Source organism: Doryrhamphus excisus, chromosome 13 (assembly GCF_030265055.1).
Source record: "Doryrhamphus excisus isolate RoL2022-K1 chromosome 13, RoL_Dexc_1.0, whole genome shotgun sequence".
Taxonomy (NCBI): domain Eukaryota; kingdom Metazoa; phylum Chordata; class Actinopteri; order Syngnathiformes; family Syngnathidae; genus Doryrhamphus; species Doryrhamphus excisus.
This window is the reverse complement of record NC_080478.1, coordinates 6375989-6394416: the sequence shown is the minus strand read 5'-3', so window position 1 is coordinate 6394416 and position 18428 is coordinate 6375989. Positions and strand designations below refer to the sequence as shown.

At 34.5% G+C, this 18428-nt stretch overlaps 1 protein-coding gene across 1 annotated transcript in view; it reads left to right on the top strand.

The window, feature by feature from the left end:
• Positions 1-15489, top strand: part of plb1 (phospholipase B1) — a 33105-nt gene extending 17616 nt beyond the window's left edge. Inside the window, exons 28-40 of the mRNA XM_058091341.1 lie at positions 1631-1689; positions 1760-1827; positions 3558-3601; positions 3685-3784; positions 3855-3906; positions 4109-4189; positions 10160-10225; positions 11012-11106; positions 11202-11283; positions 12546-12650; positions 12733-12828; positions 14498-14572; positions 14649-15489. Of these exons, the coding sequence (XP_057947324.1) occupies positions 1631-1689; positions 1760-1827; positions 3558-3601; positions 3685-3784; positions 3855-3906; positions 4109-4189; positions 10160-10225; positions 11012-11106; positions 11202-11283; positions 12546-12650; positions 12733-12828; positions 14498-14572; positions 14649-14984 (1259 nt within the window). The 3' untranslated portion in view covers positions 14985-15489. The remainder of the gene's footprint in view (positions 1-1630; positions 1690-1759; positions 1828-3557; positions 3602-3684; positions 3785-3854; positions 3907-4108; positions 4190-10159; positions 10226-11011; positions 11107-11201; positions 11284-12545; positions 12651-12732; positions 12829-14497; positions 14573-14648) is intronic.
• Positions 15490-18428: the final 2939 nt, after the last annotated feature.

Here is an 18428-nt window from a genome sequence, read left to right as displayed (position 1 = left end):
GTAAAGTAAAGTAAAGTAAAGTAAAGTAAAGTAAAGTAAAGTAAAGTAAAGTAAAGTAAAGTAAAGTAAAGTAAAGTAAAGTAAAGTAAAGTAAAGTAGAGTAGAGTAGAGTAGAGTAGAGTAGAGTAGAGTAGAGTAGAGTAGAGTAGAGTAGAGTAGAGTAGAGTAGAGTAGAGTAGAGTAAAGTAAAGTAAAGTAAAGTAAAGTAAAAAGAAAAACAATTAGTAATTTTACAAGCAAAAACGCTTACGAAAATAACGTAGTAAATTTACAAGACTAAGCATGTTTTTTCATCTTCCTGAGGAAGTATTACGAGGAAGTATTAAGGCCACACTGAAAATAAAAATATTCGGAGATTTCAAGAATAAAGTTGTCCATTTATGAGAATAAAGTTGTACTTTTACGAGAAAAACAAGTCATAGTTTTATAAGAAAAAAAAGATTATGAGAATAAGGTTGTAAATTTACAAGAATAAGCATTTTTTTTTCTTCTTCCTGAGGAAGTATTATGAGAAAGCATTAAGGCCACATTGAAAACAAAAATATTCAGAGATTTTGAGAATAAAGTTGTAAATTTCCCAGAAAAACAATTATTTTATGAGAAAAAAGCTTACGAAAAGAATGTAGTAACTTTATGAGAATAAATCTTTTTTCTTCGTCCTGAGGAAGTATTATGAGGAAGTGCCATTTTGAAAAATATGCTGAGATTTCGAGAATAGAGCTGTAAATTTATGAGAATAAACTTGTATATTTACGAGAGAAACAAGTTGTAATTTTACAAGCAAAAACGCTTACGAAAATAACGTAGTAAATTTACAAGACTAAGCATGTTTTTTCGTCTTCCTGAGGAAGTATTATGAAGAAGTATCAAGGCCACACTGAAAATAAAAATATTCGGAGAATTTCGAGAATAAAGTTGTCCATTTATGAGAATAAAGTTGTACTTTTACGAGAAAAACAAGTCGTATTTTATAAGAAAAAAAAAGCTTACATGAATGAGGTCATAAATTTACAAGAATAATTTTTTTTTCTTCTTCCTGAGGAAGTATTATGAGGAAGCATGAAGGCCACATTGAAAACAAAAATATTCAGAGATTTTGAGAATAAAGTTGTAACTCTTAGAGAAAAACAATTATTTTATGAGGAAAAAAGCTTCCGAAAAATAACGTAGTAACTTTATGAGAATAAATCTTTTTTCTTCTTCCTGATGAAGTATTATGAGGAAGTGCCATAATGAAAAAAATATGCTGAGATTTCGAGAATAGAGCTGTAAATTTATGAAAATAAGCTATAAACTAAATTTACGAGAAAAACAAGTTGTAATTTTATGAGAAAAACAAGTCTAATTTTTTCTTCCCGAGGAAGTATTACAAAGAAGGGCCATATTGAAAAAAAAATATTGTGAGATTTCAAGAATAAAGTTGTAAATTTATGAGAATAAACTTGTACATTTGCGAAAAATACAGTTGTAATTTTACGAGAGAAAAAAACAAGAGGGTAAAATGTTTTTCAGACAGTGTGAAGGTGTTTCTGCTACTACCTCTAAAGGTGGACCATATCTGGGTCAATACCTGTACTTACTGTTCCAGAAGAATGACATGGAAAAATGAATGACTGGCATCTCGTGTTAGCTCACAGGGTACGACCAGCAGACATCAAGGTGGTTGCCGCTTTGGGCGACTCGGTCACAGTAAGTTTGCATGAAAACAAACAACATTTTGTGTAAGATGAAAACTAAAAAAATGTTTTTTGTGTGTTAGACTGGTTTTGGTGCTAAGGCAAAGAATCTTCTCCAGCTAAGAACCGAGTACAGAGGAGTATCATGGAGGTAAGCTATGACAATCGATTGCTTTTTCAAGAATAAAGTTTAAAGTAACTTTATAAGAACTAAGTGATATGTGTAATACTGTGACTTTAATCTCATAAATTTACAATTTTATTCTCATAATATTATGACTTTTTTTCTTGGAAATATACTTTCTTTCTCTGAAATGTGTGAATATATTCTTGTAAATTTTTTCCTCATAATTTTATGATTTTTTTGTGGATTTATGACATTTTTTCTTGTCAATTTATGACTTTATTCTCGTAATATTGCGATTTTTTACTCAGAAATTTAACTTTTTTCTCAAAGATTTCATCACTATTCTTCTGAATTTTGATTTTTTTTTCTCACAATTTTATGAATTTTTGTGGATTAATGACTGTTTTCTTGTACACATACGACTTTATTCTCTTAATATTATGACTTTTTCTGAGAGACTTACATCTATTTTTCTCAGAAATTAATGACTTTATTCTTGTAAATTTCGATTTTTTCTGAATTTTGATTTTTTTTCTCACAATTTTATGATTTTTTTCCTTGTGGATTAATGACTGTTTTCTTGTAAATATACGACTTTATTCTCTTAATATTATGACTTTTTCTGAGAAATTTACCATTTTTTTCTCAGAAATTAATGACTTTATTCTTGTAAATTTATTGTGACTTTAATCTCATAAATTTACAATTTTATTCTCATAATATTATGATGTTTTTTCTTGGAAATATACTTTCTTTCTCTGAAATGTGTGAATATATTCTTGTAAATTCTTTCCTCATAATTTTATGATTTTTTGTGGATTTATGACATTTTTTCTTGTCAATTTATGACTTTATTCTCGTAATATTGCGATTTTTTTCTCAGAAATTTAACTTTTTTCTCAAACATTTCATCACTCTATTCTTCTGAATTTTGATTTTTTTTTCTCACAATTTTATGAATTTTTGTGGATTAATGACTGTTTTCTTGTACATATACGACTTTATTCTCTTAATATTATGACTTTTTCTGAGAGACTTACATTTATTTTTCTCAGAAATTAATGACTTTATTCTTGTAAATTTTGATTTTTTCTGAATTTTGATTTTCTTTCTCACAATTTTATGATTTTTTTCCTTGTGGATTAATGACTGTTTTCTTGTAAATATACGACTTTATTCTCTTAATATAATGACTTTTTCTGAGAAATTTACCATTTTTTTCTCAGAAATTAATGACTTTATTCTTGTAAATTTTGATTTTTTTCTGAATTTTGATTCTTTTTTCTCACAATTTTATGAATTTTTCCTTGTGGATTAATGACTGTTTTCTTGTAAATATACGACTTTATTCTCTTAATATTATGACTTTTTCTGAGAAATTTACAATTTTTTTCTCAGAAATTAATGACTTTATTCTTGTAAATTTCGATTTTTTTTTCTGTATTTTGATTTTTTTATCTCACAATTTTATGTATTTTTCCTTGTGGATTAATGACTGTTTTCTTGTAAATATACGACTTCATTCTCTTAATATTATGACTTTTTCTGAGAAATTTACAATTTTTTTCTCAAAAATGAATGACTTTATTCTTGTAAATTTCGATTTTTTTCTCATAATTTTACTTTTTCTCATGGATTTATGACCTTTTTTCTCTTAAATTTACGACTCTATGTTCGAAATCAAAGTCAAAATTCAATATGGCTCCAATACTAATACTAATAGTAATAGTCGTAACTGCGTGTTTGTTTCACAGCATCGGAGGAGATAAAACCCTCGACACTGTCACCACCTTAGCCAGTAAGCATGTAATACACATTGGTCCCACTAGAGGGCAGAATTGACTGTTAAAATAAAATCCAAAAACATGCTTGCTATTCCAGACATTCTCAGGAAGTTTAATCCAAACCTTAAAGGAGCGTCAAAGGGTCAAGGAAAAAGGAGGAGAGGCTTCAACATGTCCGAGGGAGGAGCCAAAGCCTCGTGAGTTTTATGTAACAGTTCAGCGTTACCTAGTTATAATAATATATAAAAAATAATGTGTTTAATGCAGGGGAATCCCAGAGCAAGTCAGGCGGCTGATTGACAAAATGAAAAACGACACTGTGAGTTTCGGATGTGGCATCAAAAATTCACATTTTCTAAGGTTTTTATTACCTTTAGGTAGGTAGGTGTAAGCTACAAAAATATCAATGAATTTCAATGAATATGTCGTGACTCACTAATGTGTAAGTGATGCTTTATAGCATATTACACCTCCATGATGCTCTCATTGACTTGTTTATTTTACCTTGGCAATGCAAACAGACTGTGGATTTTGAGAAGGACTGGAAGCTGGTGACCCTCTTCATTGGAGGCAATGACCTGTGTCAGTACTGCAACGACCGGGTGAGTTGGAGTTGTTCGTCAAAGTGCACGTCGGCTCCTTTCACAAAGCCCGTGAGAAACGGCAAGATTCAGGATTCAGGCTGCTGACGTGGTGTGCTGTCACACAGAAACATATAAAGTCCTTTTCAGCACAACGGGGGGGCGAGTTTGGGGTGTCATACGTCAAACGCCTGTCTTCACATTGCAGAATGTCCTGACATACAGGAGCCGTCCCTCCTCTGTTTAGGCTCTGATACTAGCTCATGTCATGTCGATACGCTGTATCAGGGGTGTCCCAAGTGGGGCCTGTTACTGTTCATTCATTGGCCGGCTGCGCATTTTTTAACAAGAAAACCGACGGCAGAATTTAACGAAAATAACACAATATTATGAGGAAGATCATGAATGTCATTTGGTAGCATAACGTTCAAATATTAAAGAAAAAATACATTATTTTTGTAATATCATGAGAAACAAACAAAACAACAAATAAAGTTGGAATTTGGGGAAGTCAAAATATTATATGATTTATTCATTTATTTCTTATTAATTATTAATAATATTATATTTACAAGAAGAAAATTTACAACCTAAAAGTTGGAACAGTTGGAATTTTCTTTAACAAAGTCAAAATATTAAGACACAAAGATCACAAGAAATTAGAAAAACGTCAGAATTTGACAGGAACAAACTTGAAATATTATGAGAAAAAATAATAATAGAATAAATATAATAATATAATAAAAATATTTAGAAAGTGATCATATTAATATTAAATATAGTTTAGGAAAAGTTAATAATAAAGTGTGAATAAAGTCAAAATATTATGGGAATGAATTAATAATACTACAAGGAGAAAATTTACAAAGATTATGTAATAGTTGCAATATTTGGAAAATGTGGAAAAAAAACAGCAAAAATTAATAATTTTACGAGATGAAGACAAAATTTTGAGTGAAAGTGGTATTCAAACAAGGTGGAAAAAAACACAAATTACAAGAATAAAATTGAAATATAATTGAGGAGAAATAATGTCAACAACAAAATTTTTTTGTAATTTTTGGAAAATTAGGTTGAGGAAAAATTTATAATTTTATGTCAATAAAGTGAAATATTATTGGAATAAAGTCATATTTTGTGAAAAAAAATATAAAAAATTATGTAAGAATAAAGTTGAAATATTATGGGAATTAATTAATAATATTACAAGGGAACACTACAAAGATTATCTAAAAGTTGTGAACAAAATGTGAACAAAAAACAGCAAAAATGAAATAAAAAAAACTGCTGTATTTTACGAGGATAGAGACAAATTTTTGAGCGAAAGTGGTGAAAGTTTAAACAAGGAAAAAAAAACAAATTACAAGAATGAAAATATTATGTGAATAAAGTCATCATATTTTGAGAAAAAAATTACAAAAATTATGTAAGAATAAAGTTTAAATATTATGGGAATTAATTAATAATATTACAAGAAGAACACTTACAAAGGTTATCTAAAAGTTGCAATATTTGGAAAATGTGGACAAAAAACAGCAAAAATGAAATTAAAAAACAGCTGTATTTTACGAGGATAAAGACAAAATTTTGAGCGAAAGTGGTGAAAGTTTGAACAAATTACAAGAATGAAATTGACATATAATTGAGGAGAAATAATGTCAACAACAAAATAAATTTTGTAATTTTTGGAAAATTAGGTTGAGGAAAAATGTAACATTTTACATCATTAAAGTGAAAATTTTATTGGAATAAAGTCATCATATTTTGAGAAAAAAAATTACAAAAATTATGTAAGAATAAAGTTGAAATATTATGGGAATTAATTAATAATATTACAAGAAGAACACTTACAAAGATTATCTAAAAGTTGCAATATTTGGAAAATGTGGACAAAAAAACAGCAAAAATGAAATTAAAAAACAGCTGTATTTTACGAGGATAAAGACAAAATTTTGAGCGAAAGTGGTGAAAGTTTGAACAAATTACAAGAATGAAATTGACATATAATTGAGGAGAAATAATGTCAACAACAAAATAAATTTTGTAATTTTTGGAAAATTAGGTTGAGGAAAAATGTAACATTTTACATCATTAAAGTGAAAATTTTATTGGAATAAAGTCATCATATTTTGAGAAAAAAAATACAAAAATTATGTAAGAATAAAGTTGAAATATTATGGGAATTAATTAATAATATTACAAGAAGAACACTTATAAAGATTATCTAAAAGTTGCAATATTTGGAAAATGTGGACAAAAAAACAGCAAAAATGAAATTAAAAAAACAGCTGTATTTTACGAGGATAAAGACAAAATTTTGAGCGAAAGTGGTGAAAGTTTGAACAAATTACAAGAATGAAATTGACATATAATTGAGGAGAAATAATGTCAACAACAAAATAAATTTTGTAATTTTTGGAAAATTAGGTTGAGGAAAAATGTAACATTTTACATCATTAAAGTGAAAATTTTATTGGAATAAAGTCATCATATTTCGAGAAAAAATGTACAAAAATTATGTAAGAATAAAGTTGAAATACTAGTTGAAAGTCAACCAAAAAATACTATACTATTATTCATAATTTCATTTTATTAGTCATACTATTAATCTATAGTTCACCTATAATCACAAAGCTGAGATGCATTTATTCTTGAAAGATACTGTATGTAATGTCTTAGCATATTCCAAAATATCAAAGTGGCCCTTACAGTGCATCCTTTCATTTTTCATGATGTGCCATTTTTCATTCCCTTGCTGGAAAATATTTGGGACACCCCTGCTCAGCTGCTGTTTTTTTTTCCGGGTCAGTGTCCTAATAAAAAGCCTATGAAAGTGCAAACAAGTGCAACAAACACCTGCTTCCGTTGTGTTCTGTGTAAAAGACCAAAGGTGGAAATATGCCTGGTCTCGTTGTCGTGTAAAGGCCTTCTCTTCAAGAGTGGCCCAATGATATCAGTCTCCAAATAGGGCAAAGCAGCCTGAGGGAAGAATGGAGCTTTATGAAGCTTTGTGTCAAATGTTTTTATTGTGTCACTGTGGGACGTGAGCAGACACGGCGTCCTTTGAATGGACGCATTCTGTTCTGTTCTGCTCCTCCTCCATTTTTTCATCCCTCCTTCTCCTCTCATTTCTCTTGCACAGCGATAGACCTTGTTTGTTGCGTAAACAACACGCACTTACTCTTACACGCTTCGCTTATTGCGTGTATTAAACTTTTTGTGATAATCGTGTGGAAGATTTTCATCTCATTTTATTAATGAGTGAACGCTGGGGGGATGTAGTTGACAGGATTTAGCAGCCTTTTTTTTCTTCTTCCGTATAATTGGAACTGATGTGGAAATGGGGGTCCATCCTCAGGGCTTCACATCTTCACTCTCATTTTCACTGTATGACTGATAAACACTCTAATGTCTTCTCTATCCACCCTGTCTCCGTCCCTGGCTTCTGGAAGGCCTCGTTGGTGCCAGTATGGTAATGGTAATGGTAATGGTAATGGTAATGGTAATGGTTTTATTTCATTTGAACATGCATCAGATTACAATTGAGTGCATCCCATAATCAGTTCACAGTTCCACATGTCCAAAAGGAGTAGGAAGAAGCAAAGCTTATTAAATCCTACCCCTCCATCTGGTACTTTTACAATCACTAACTGTTACATTTGTTCACTTCCTGCTTTCCATAATACAGTTTTTTTTTTCATATTTCTCCTCTCTTGTAGAGAAGTATTGGATGACATTTTTAGGTAATTGGTTATTTTTATTGGTTATATTGGTATTTTTATTTTATTTATATTTTATTTATTTTTATTTTATTTTATTTTATTGGTTATATGTGTTCACTTCCTGCTTTCCATAATACAGTTTAAGGTTGTTTTTTTTGTTTTTGTTTTTTTTTAATAATGCACCTCGTACCAAAGTAGGAGGTGATATGAGCATCCAATGCCATAATGGGTACCATAGTGCGTGTCAATATAGTGATATATATAGCACATCATGACTGGTTCAAGACTCTTCATCCTTGTATTTAGCAAACATCAACTGCTTGTATTGTTTCTTGAATTGGCTCATCGTTGTGCATTGTTTGAGGTCCTTACTCAATCCATTCCATAGTTTGATTCCACATACTGAAATGCTATGGCTAGCATAACGTAGTCCTAGAATAGAAGTGTTTCAAATGTACTTCTTCCCTGAGATCATATTTCTCCTCTCTTGTAGAGAAGTATTGGATGACATTTTTAGCTAATTGGTTATTTTTAGCCTTATGCATTATTTTAGCTGTTTGAAGATGAACTCTATCAGCAAGTTGAAGTATTTGTGATTTTAGAAATAAGGAGTTAGTATGTTCTCTGTAGGCGGCATTATGAATTATCCTTACTGACCTTTTTTGCAGTACATTTAGCGAGTGAAGATTGCTTTTATAGTTATTACCCCATATTTCCACACAATAAGTGTATTTATAGTGCCTCCTTTGATGTTTTAGGATTCGGGTCGGAAACTGGACTTAAGTGTGAAGTTAACTTAAGTGTTTAAGTTTGTCAGCAAAAAAAAAAAGAAAGAAATCTGAAAATAATAATTATAATGATAAATTGCCAACTTCTGGACAAATAAATAAGGGACACCTTGTTGACACCTAATACGTAATTGTGTGAAACAAATGTACTATTGATGCTAGCTAGCTGGAGCCAGGCAAAATGTGTAAACAAAGATGCTAGAATAGTCAAACTTTGCATGGATAGGCTTACATAGACTGCGACAAGCTGTCGTCAATTGACTACACTTTTCACACACTACCCTTCATTCTCATGGTACTTTTCTCATCCCGCACTTTCATCTGGCCGTACATGTGCGAGTAGATCAAAAATTCACTCCCAATGCGGCCAGAGATCCTGTAAAACTGCAGATGATCTGGCTTTTATCCACCTTTGCCTTTTGCAGAAAGCCCAAAGAAGTTGGATACTATTGCAACTGTGTGCGACTCTTGTGCATCCGACACTACCTCATTGTCCGGTCAATGTTGGGGGCAGTCGGACTTGAAAGAAAAGTACAATTACTCCAAATATTTTTGTATAAATCCATGAGAAAAAACAAGTAAATTTATGAGAAAAAAAATCGAAATTTACAAGAATAAAGTCATTAATTTCTGAGAAAAATTTTTTTAATTTCTCAGAAAAAGTCATAATATTAAGAGAATAAAGTCATATATTTACAAGAAAACGGTCATTAATCTACAAGGAAAAATTCATAAAATTGTGAGAAAAAAAATCCAAATTCAGAAAAAAATCGACATTTACAAGAATAAAGTCATTAATTTCTGAGAAAAAAAATGTAAATTTCTCAGAAAAAGTCATAATATTAAGAGAATAAAGTTGTATATTTACAAGAAAACAGTCATTAATCCACAAGGAAAAATTCATGAAATAGTGAGAAAAAAAAATTCAGAAGAATAGAGTGATAAAATTTTTGAGAAAAAAATTGTCAATTTCTAAGAAAAAAAATTGCAATATTACGAGAATAAATTCATGAATTGACAAGAAAAATGTCATAAATCCACAAAAAAAATCATAAAATTATGAGGAAAAAATGGAAATTTACAAGAATAAATTCAAGGGCAGCACGGCGGTCAAGTGGTTAGCGCGCAGACCTCACAGCTAGGAGATCAGGGTTCAATTCCACCCTCGGCCATCTCTGTGTGGAATTTGCATGTTCAGGTTTTTTCCGGGTACTCCGGTTTCCTCCCACATTCCAAAAACATGCTAGGTTAATTGGCCACTCCAAATTGTCCATAGGTATGAATGTGAGTGTGAATGGTTGTTTGTCTATATGTGCCCTGTGATTGGCTGGCCACCAGTCCAGGGTGTACCCCGCCTCTCGCCCAAAGACAGCTGGGATAGGCTCCAGCACCCCCCTTGTGAGGAAAAGCGATAGAAAATGAATGAATGAATTTTTGTATTTTTGAATATTTGTATGTGTTTTTGTGTCTCCCAACTAAAGGCCTCCTTGTCGCCTCAGAACTTCAGCCACCATATGATGACAAGTTTGGATATGCTCTACAAAGAGGTGAGCTCATGCCGTCTTTGCCCGGGAAGTTCATGTTTGTGATGGGAAGCTCAACTCCTTTAACTGACTCCTGTTTTGAGTGAGTCACTCACTGAAGTGAATCAGGTACTCCATTCACTCAAAAATTGAATCTTCATCAAGTACCCACGAGTTAGTCAAAGTGGACAATTGGTCACGTACCTATGACTCGAGTTAGAGAAGCGCTTGTCTCTGTCAGGTATCTATAAGTCAGTGAAACTTGTGTTTCCACGTAGTACCAGTGACTCAGTTGACACTCGAGTCTTGGCAAGTACCCGTGAGTCAGCAAACATCAACCCTTTGTCTATTACTTGTGACTCAGTGAAACTCCAGTCTTCATCGAGCACCTGTGAATCTGTAACGCTCAAGTCTTTGTCGATTGCATGTGAGTCAGTGAAACTTGAGTCTTCGTGGAGTACCTACGACTCAATAAAACTCGAGTCTTTGTGCAGTAACCGTGAGGTACCCAACACAAGTCTTCGTGGAGTAACAGTGACTCTGTGAGTCTGTTAAGCTTGAGTCTTTGTCTAGTACTAATGAGTCAGTAAAACTTGAGTCTTTGTCAGGTACCGATGCGTCAGTGAAACGCATCGGTACCCATGGCTCATGAGTCAGTGAAACTCGAATCGTTGTCGGGTACCTGTGATGCAGCTTGTGTAAAAGTAGGAAGTAAGTGCATGAGTTAAGCGAGTAACCAGCAGTTTTGAACGACTCGTTCATGACACGCACATCTTTAGTACATTGTTGCAACGCATACATACTTTGTAGGTTCCCAGGACCATCGTGAACATTCTGGAGATCCTGCAGATTGAAGGCCTGCGTAGGATCAAGAGGGATAGCCTCGGGTGCAACGTGTTACAACCGTACGTTCATCCTTTATTGTTCTATCCGGTACTTTGTATCTAATTCAAGATTAGAAGTTAATAGTCTAATTTTTTGCTAACCATTTTATCTTCAGGTTAGGGTGCCCGTGCTTCATGCTACCTAGTGACGACTCTCTGGAGCTGGCTGAGATCAGGAGGATCAATCGGGAAGTGCAGGTTAGAAAGCTATATACGTATTTGTTGTAATTTTAGCCAACCGTGTGTGTGGAGTCACGCAAGACGGCAGGACCGTACAATTTTCAACTTGTTATGGGGGGGTTCCATAACGGTTCCACTGCAATCTCTGGAATTGGGGTACATGGTCATGGTTTTATTTCTTTCTTCTTAGTGGTGTACATTGTGTTGGTCTGCTTTTATTATTGTCAGTGTAGCCATATTGTACTGGGCAGCCAGGACAATTTCAGACTCTCGAGCGCAGCACCGTGTTGTGCAGGGGTGTCCAAGCTTTGTACTGAAAAATCAAATGATGCACTTTGATATTTTTACATTTTTAATGTGTTATGAAAAAAACTTGTAAAAATGTAACTCTTTGGTAATTTCTTTTGTATAAAAATCCAATTTTGTCAAATAATGTTATTTTTTGCTAAAAAAAATTGTTTTTAAAAATATTTTTTTTTGTTAAAAAAAAAGAAAACTTATTTGTGAAAATGTCATAATTTACTGTAAAATTAATTTTCTCCCTATATTGTTTATAAAAATATATATATTACAGGACAGAGCTTGGTGTTTTTATTAGTTATTAGTGTCAACAGCTTTTTGTTTTGTTTTTGCTCTATTTTTCTTGTTTTTTAAATTTTTTTATTTCTATACTATTCTGGGGGCCAATAAAAAACAAGCCACGGGACACACTTTGGACACCCCAACATTGCAGTAAGTTCAATTTTCCGTGAAAAAAAACTTGTAAAAATTTAACTCTTTGGTAATTTATTTTGTATAAAAATCCAATTTTGTCAAATAATGTTACTTTTTGTTTAAAAAGTTTTTGTTTTTAAAAAGATCTCATTGGTTTTTGCTTTGGTTAAAAACATTTTTTTTAAATAAAAAAAAATCTTATTTGTGAAAATGTCATAATTTACTGTAAAATAAATTTTCTCCCTATATTGTTTATAAAAATATATATATTACAGGAAAAAGCTTGGTGTTTTTATTAGTTATTAGTGTCCACAGTTCAGCTTTTTGTCTTGTTTTTGCTCTATTTTTCTTGTTTTTTTTTTATTTTTATTTTTATACTAGGCTGCGGGCCAATAAAAAACCAAGCCACGGGACACACTTTGGACACCCCAACATTGCACTAAGTTCCATTTTCCGATCTATGGTTATCGTCCCACTGGGTTTGACTGTGTAACGGTTTGGGTTGTCCTGTCAAAGCAGATTTCTTTGATGCATGCTAGTCTTAGCTAATGAGCAGTCTTTTCCAGATGGAGACAGAGAATTTGGCCCACAGCAGTCGCTATGACAACAGGGAAGACTTTGCCGTGGTGGTGCAGCCCTTTTTTAAAAACTCCATCCTTCCTTTGAATGCCGTAAGCAATCGCTAGCACTTTTATTTAGCACTGAGACTTACCATTCACACGCTTACGCCTTTCTGTTTGCTTTCTTCTCCAGGATGGAAGACCTGATGTCACATACTTCTCTGAGGACTGTTTCCACTTCGCTGAGAGGGGGCATGCCGACATGGCTGTGGCCATGTGGAATAACATGGTAAGGTCTGGCTAGGCCAGGAGGTGAAAGCCTTTGGATGGAACCTCACCACTTCTTCTTTCTCTTTGGGCTTTTCCCTTCAGGGGTCGCCACAGCAAATCAATCTCCTCCATCCAACCCTGTCTTCTGCATCTGTCTCTCTCACACCAACTACCCTCATGTCCTCCGTCACTACATCCATGAACCTCCTCTTTGGTCTTCCTCTACGCCTCCTACCTGGCAGCATCCTTCTACCAATATATTCACTATCTCTCCTCTGGACATGTCCCAACCATCTCAGTCTGGCCTCTCTGACTTTATCTCCAAGGCTTCTAACATGTAATGTCCCTCTGGTGTACTTCTTCCTGATCCTATCCATCCTGGTCACTCCCAATGAGAACCTCAGCATCCTCATCTCTGCTACCTCCAGTTCTGCTTCCTGTCTTTTCATCAGTGGCACTGTCTTTAGACCAGGGGTCTCAAACTCAATTTACCTGGGGGCCACTGGAGCTAGGGTCTAGGCAAGGCTGGGCCGCATCAGGTTTTCAAAAAAAAACAAAAAACGCATTTATTAAAAACAGAAAAATATACAAACTTTTTCAGTGCTTTGGTTCCGATTTTCTACAATAAAAGCTCTGATAAAACATTCCACTGTTCTCAAATATCTTAATTTTTATTTTTCTGCACAAAATAAGATGAAAAATAAATAAACAAATCAAGAATAAAGAAAATCAATCAATCAGTAATAAATAAATATAATAATAATAATAAAAGGGCAAATAATAAAAACTTAAGAAACCACATATAGTTGGTGGGTAGACAAATGATTTTTTTCAGATTAAAATGAACAAAGCATTATTAGAGCCCTGTAGACATGACAAAACACGACTATAGTCACATTTATACTCTTTTTATTTACAACATATTGCGCAACTGCAGGGTCTTGAGACACATGCTAACTCGCAAACTAGAGAGCTAGCGACCTAAACGGTAGCCTTCAAGTTATTTCCTTTAAAATTATATAGCCAAAAACTTACCACTTCCACACGGATAGGGAGGATAACTATTAACAGTTATTTAACCTTTAACATGAACATGAATCAAACGTAATAATTTTTTCTGGGTACATGATACCATACAGCATCCATATCAAACTTGCACAGGCCGCACTAACATTAAACTTTCATATCAAGGCAAGGGCCTCAAATTAGTGTCCTGCGGGCCACATTTGGCCCACGGGCCGCGTGTTTGAGACCCCTGCTTTAGACCAAACAACACAGTTTGTATACCTTTCCTTTCATTTTAGCTGAAACTCTAATATGACACATCCCGCCTGATGTAGCCTCACTACAAACTGTGGAAATGTGTCTGTTCCAGGGTAGAACTGTTGCCATAACAGCACAGGCAATGTTTTAGACAACATCTTAACTGTCCTACAAGTGTACGAAGAAGTAAACCACTGTGATATTTCAGGGTATTTTTCATGCATGTTACATGAAAGCGGATATGAGGACATTTGTAGGTTTTTGTGGCTACGCGAACGCTTCCTGTTCTATTATCACAGTTTCACTGTTTGCCATCACTGGCACCACTAAGCCAAGGAAAAAGCATAAAATGTAATGTGTCTCTATTTTTAGATGTTTGTGACTCTAGCATTCCACTCTAATATAAATGTTTTTTTCCCCCCCAGCTGGAGCCAGTGGGTAAAAAGCAAACATATAATCATTTCACAAACGGCAGAAATAGAATCAAGTGTCCCACAGAGGTATGAAACAATAAATGAATCCCTCACATACTGTCATTTGTTCATCTTCTATACTTATTTTCAATGTATATCGCAGGAGCATCCTTACATTTTCACAAAGGTCAACAGCTTGCCCAGTGTGGACCCGACCACCCCAACCACCACCAGCATCACTACCCCAACCACCACCACCATCACCACCATCACTACCCCAACCACCACTACAACATCACCATCCACTCACAGCACAGCACGCCCCGTCACGCCGCCTCATTGTGCCGACAATGTCCCGGTATGGCTGGCTGCGGTGCTGGCTGTCAGCGCTCTCCTCATTGGCTGGGGCCTCACCTGGCTGATGCTCACCTGCAATGCCAAAAGGAGGAAGAGGAGGATGGACACGACAACAGTGGAGATGAAGAGCTCCTTGTTTTAGCCATTAGGCACCCCTGCACAATCAAAAGACACCACTTGACAGACGATAGACCTTTCAAATGGAGCGTTATTATGTCTGTAGAGGCAGACGTTTAATACAGCAGTTCTACTGGAGCTCATGAAGATGCAGGTGGACTTCGTACTTTGTTGTTTTTGTTGTTAAATATATTGACATTACACTACGGTAACATGAAGCCAATCAAATCCAAGTACTGTACAATATCCCACATCACCCAATTCCACTGTTATGTAGTTACAGTATTTTTATTTGGATTATATATACTCAAAAATTCTAATTAATTCGTACAATTTTTTTTACTATTATGTTAAAATTATTTGAATGTTGTAGCTGGTCTAACAACTAATTGATTTTCTTAATCAGGCCAAATCAAATTGTCTGCATAAAATATACATATTACTTTCATTTTTATTGCACATTATCTTAATTTACTTGAAATTATGTGACAATTATGCTCTCTTAAATAAATATACAGTATCAACTTTTTTCCCCCTAATAATAATGATTGCGTGGCAATTACATTGTCTCTGTAATGTGATCCACTTTATTTTTGTGGCCATTTTGAATAAATTATTTGATCTCAACACCAAAACGTCTTAAAGTCAGATTATTTATTAGTATTTTTAGAGTATGTATCTATAAATAAGTAGTCATTTTTTATAATTATATAATTGAATCGTGGGCTCTATTTTCCCCATTTTTTGTTTTTTAAAATTAGTTATCATTGTTATTTATTTCTCATTATTAGTTATTAGTATCAACATTTCAGCTTTTCTATTTACATTGTGCCTTTTTCCTGTATTTTGCCCATTTTTTCTGTTTTTTTTTTTTCAAATAAACTTTTATTTCAATATGCTGTGGGGCACAAATCGCCCCTGCGCCACAATTTGGACACCACAGGTATGTCTTCTATGTGGATTGGAATTACAACAGTGATGCAAAAATAGTAAAATATATATATGTTATATAACTACAAAAATGTATATTAATATAATGTACATTTCAATTCATCTTGGTAGTAAAAGGCAACATGTTTGAGCGATAATACAATATATCCAGTAACAGTTAATTTAATGACATGTTGATTAAAATAGTCAAATTAGACTAGGGCAGGGGTCAGCAACCCCTGGCTCCAGAGCCGCATGTGGCTCTTCAGCCACTTTGTTGTGGCTCCCTTCACAACGCTCAAGTATTTTTTTAAAATACCCTAATGGGAAAAAATATGCATTTTTTAATGAGTTTTTTTTTTTAATCTGACTTTCTGTGAGACCCTGAATGAATTGAAGTGAATGAGTTCTGACTCGTGATTGGATGAGCTCAAAGAGCTCACATGTGACGAGAAGCAACAATTTGGTGTAAAAATTTGGCGTTAAAACTGATTCAAACTTTCAAAAGTTTATAAGATATTGTTTTTAAATGATGTTTTGCGGCTCCTATCTGTTTTCCTTTAGTAAGCGTGTGGGTAAAATGGCTCTTTTGATAATAAAGGTTGCCGACCCCTGGACTAGGGCAACAGAATAAGAAATTACTAGATTTAGAGCAGGAGCCCACAGGGGTCAGGGTAGCCGGAAAGCTAACAAATTCCCATGTGCACAGGATTTAGTACAAGGGTCACTGTCTAGAGCAGAGGTAGGGAACCTATGGCTCGGGAGCCAGGTAGGGCTCTTTTGATGACTGTATCTGGCTCTCAAGCCGAGCTGCCCACAATAAAAATGTATTTTTGCGAACATTTTAAAGTAAACATCACAGAAATGACTGTTAAAAATAATCAACAACTTTCTTATGCATTTTAATCCGTCCATCTCTTTTCTACTGCAATACGGCCAACCATATCCATCTTTCCTGATGATATTTTCCAGGTCAAACACCAAAACTTGATTATTACTGGATAATGCGGTAGTCTACCTCGGTCATTGAGATGTCAACATGTAAATGTAAACTTTCCTCCTTTAGTCAAATAGTCACCTAGCTAAAGCTGCAGAACCAAGCCTTCTGACGAAGATGGCCAAAAGAATGAAATATACTGAGTACGGTGCAAAACCATGCAGCAGCAGAAGTTGTATTAATGGCAACAAGTATTTGATTTATTATTGGACACTTCGCTGCTCACGAAAGTGTGCTGGCCACACCCCATTGGCGTGGGGTAGTGTGCCTGGTCTACGTAATTAGAGCCCATTATATCTAAAACTGTTGGTCTTACATACAAATGCACACATTTTATTGCATTCAATGTTTAAAAAAATTTATATGGCTCTCACAGATACACATTTTAAAATATCTGGTCTTCATGGCTCTTGTAGCCAAAAAGGTTCCCGACCCCTGGTCTAGAGAAATGGACATCTGCCGATCTTGCTCTGGTGGGTGTGGTCATGAGGGCCGTGAAAAGGCACTGAAAATTCGAGCCAGATTAGCTCCACCTTCTAACAAAATGAAACATATTGAAATTCAATCAGCATGTTGTATTGTGTGATAAATAAGCAAAGACAGACATTTCTGGTGGTGGCCTACCCCCGACAGATACCAAAATAGGACAAGAAAAATTTGAGCTAGATCAGCTTTGTGACTAACAAATTGAAACCGATGCTAAATTGTTCAGTACTGCAAACTCTTTCAAAAATCACTAACGCCAGATAATTTTTGTGGTGGGATGGCCGCGCCAGACACTTTGAAAGGGCCACACCCTCGGAGGTGACCTAGATTAGCTTGTGGGCTAACAACATAAAACCACTTGCAGAATGTTATTGATGATGATTTCTATCTCAAATAACCATTGCCAGACATTTCATATGGTGGGGTACCCCTGCCAGATGCATTGTATAGGCCCCCGCCCTTGGATGACCCAGATCAGCTATTCACCTAACGACATAAAACCACCTGCAAAATGTTAACCATGTTAATGCTTATCCCAAATGACCATTGCCAGACATTTCGTATGGTGGGGAACCCCTGTCAGATGCAATGTAATGCAATGTAAATGGCCTTGCCCTTGGATGACCCAGGTCAGCTATATGACCACTTGCAAAATATTAACCATGTCAAGATCAATGGGGCTAATAATACTGTTACAGTCATGAGCTTGTGAATTTCTACATTGATTATAATTATTTGAAGCCTTCATCGTCCTCCAAATCAGAATCTTCACTCCATGCCTCATCTGAATCAATCGGTTCTTCACCCTCGGCGACGTCAGGATCAGCCTCCTCTCCAACGATGATAGTTTCATCGCTATCTCTGTCGGCGCATTCTTCATCAAAGAGAGTATCTGGTGTTGCGGATCCTTGGAACCATATAGGTATGAGAAGGCTGTTGCTTTCAGCCCAGCCATAGTCTGTGGGTGATAAGCCATTCCCAGGATGTGCGGTTGTTGCTTGGATCCACAATATTGTGACATATTGCGACCTCTTAACCTTCAACTGAAGAGTACAT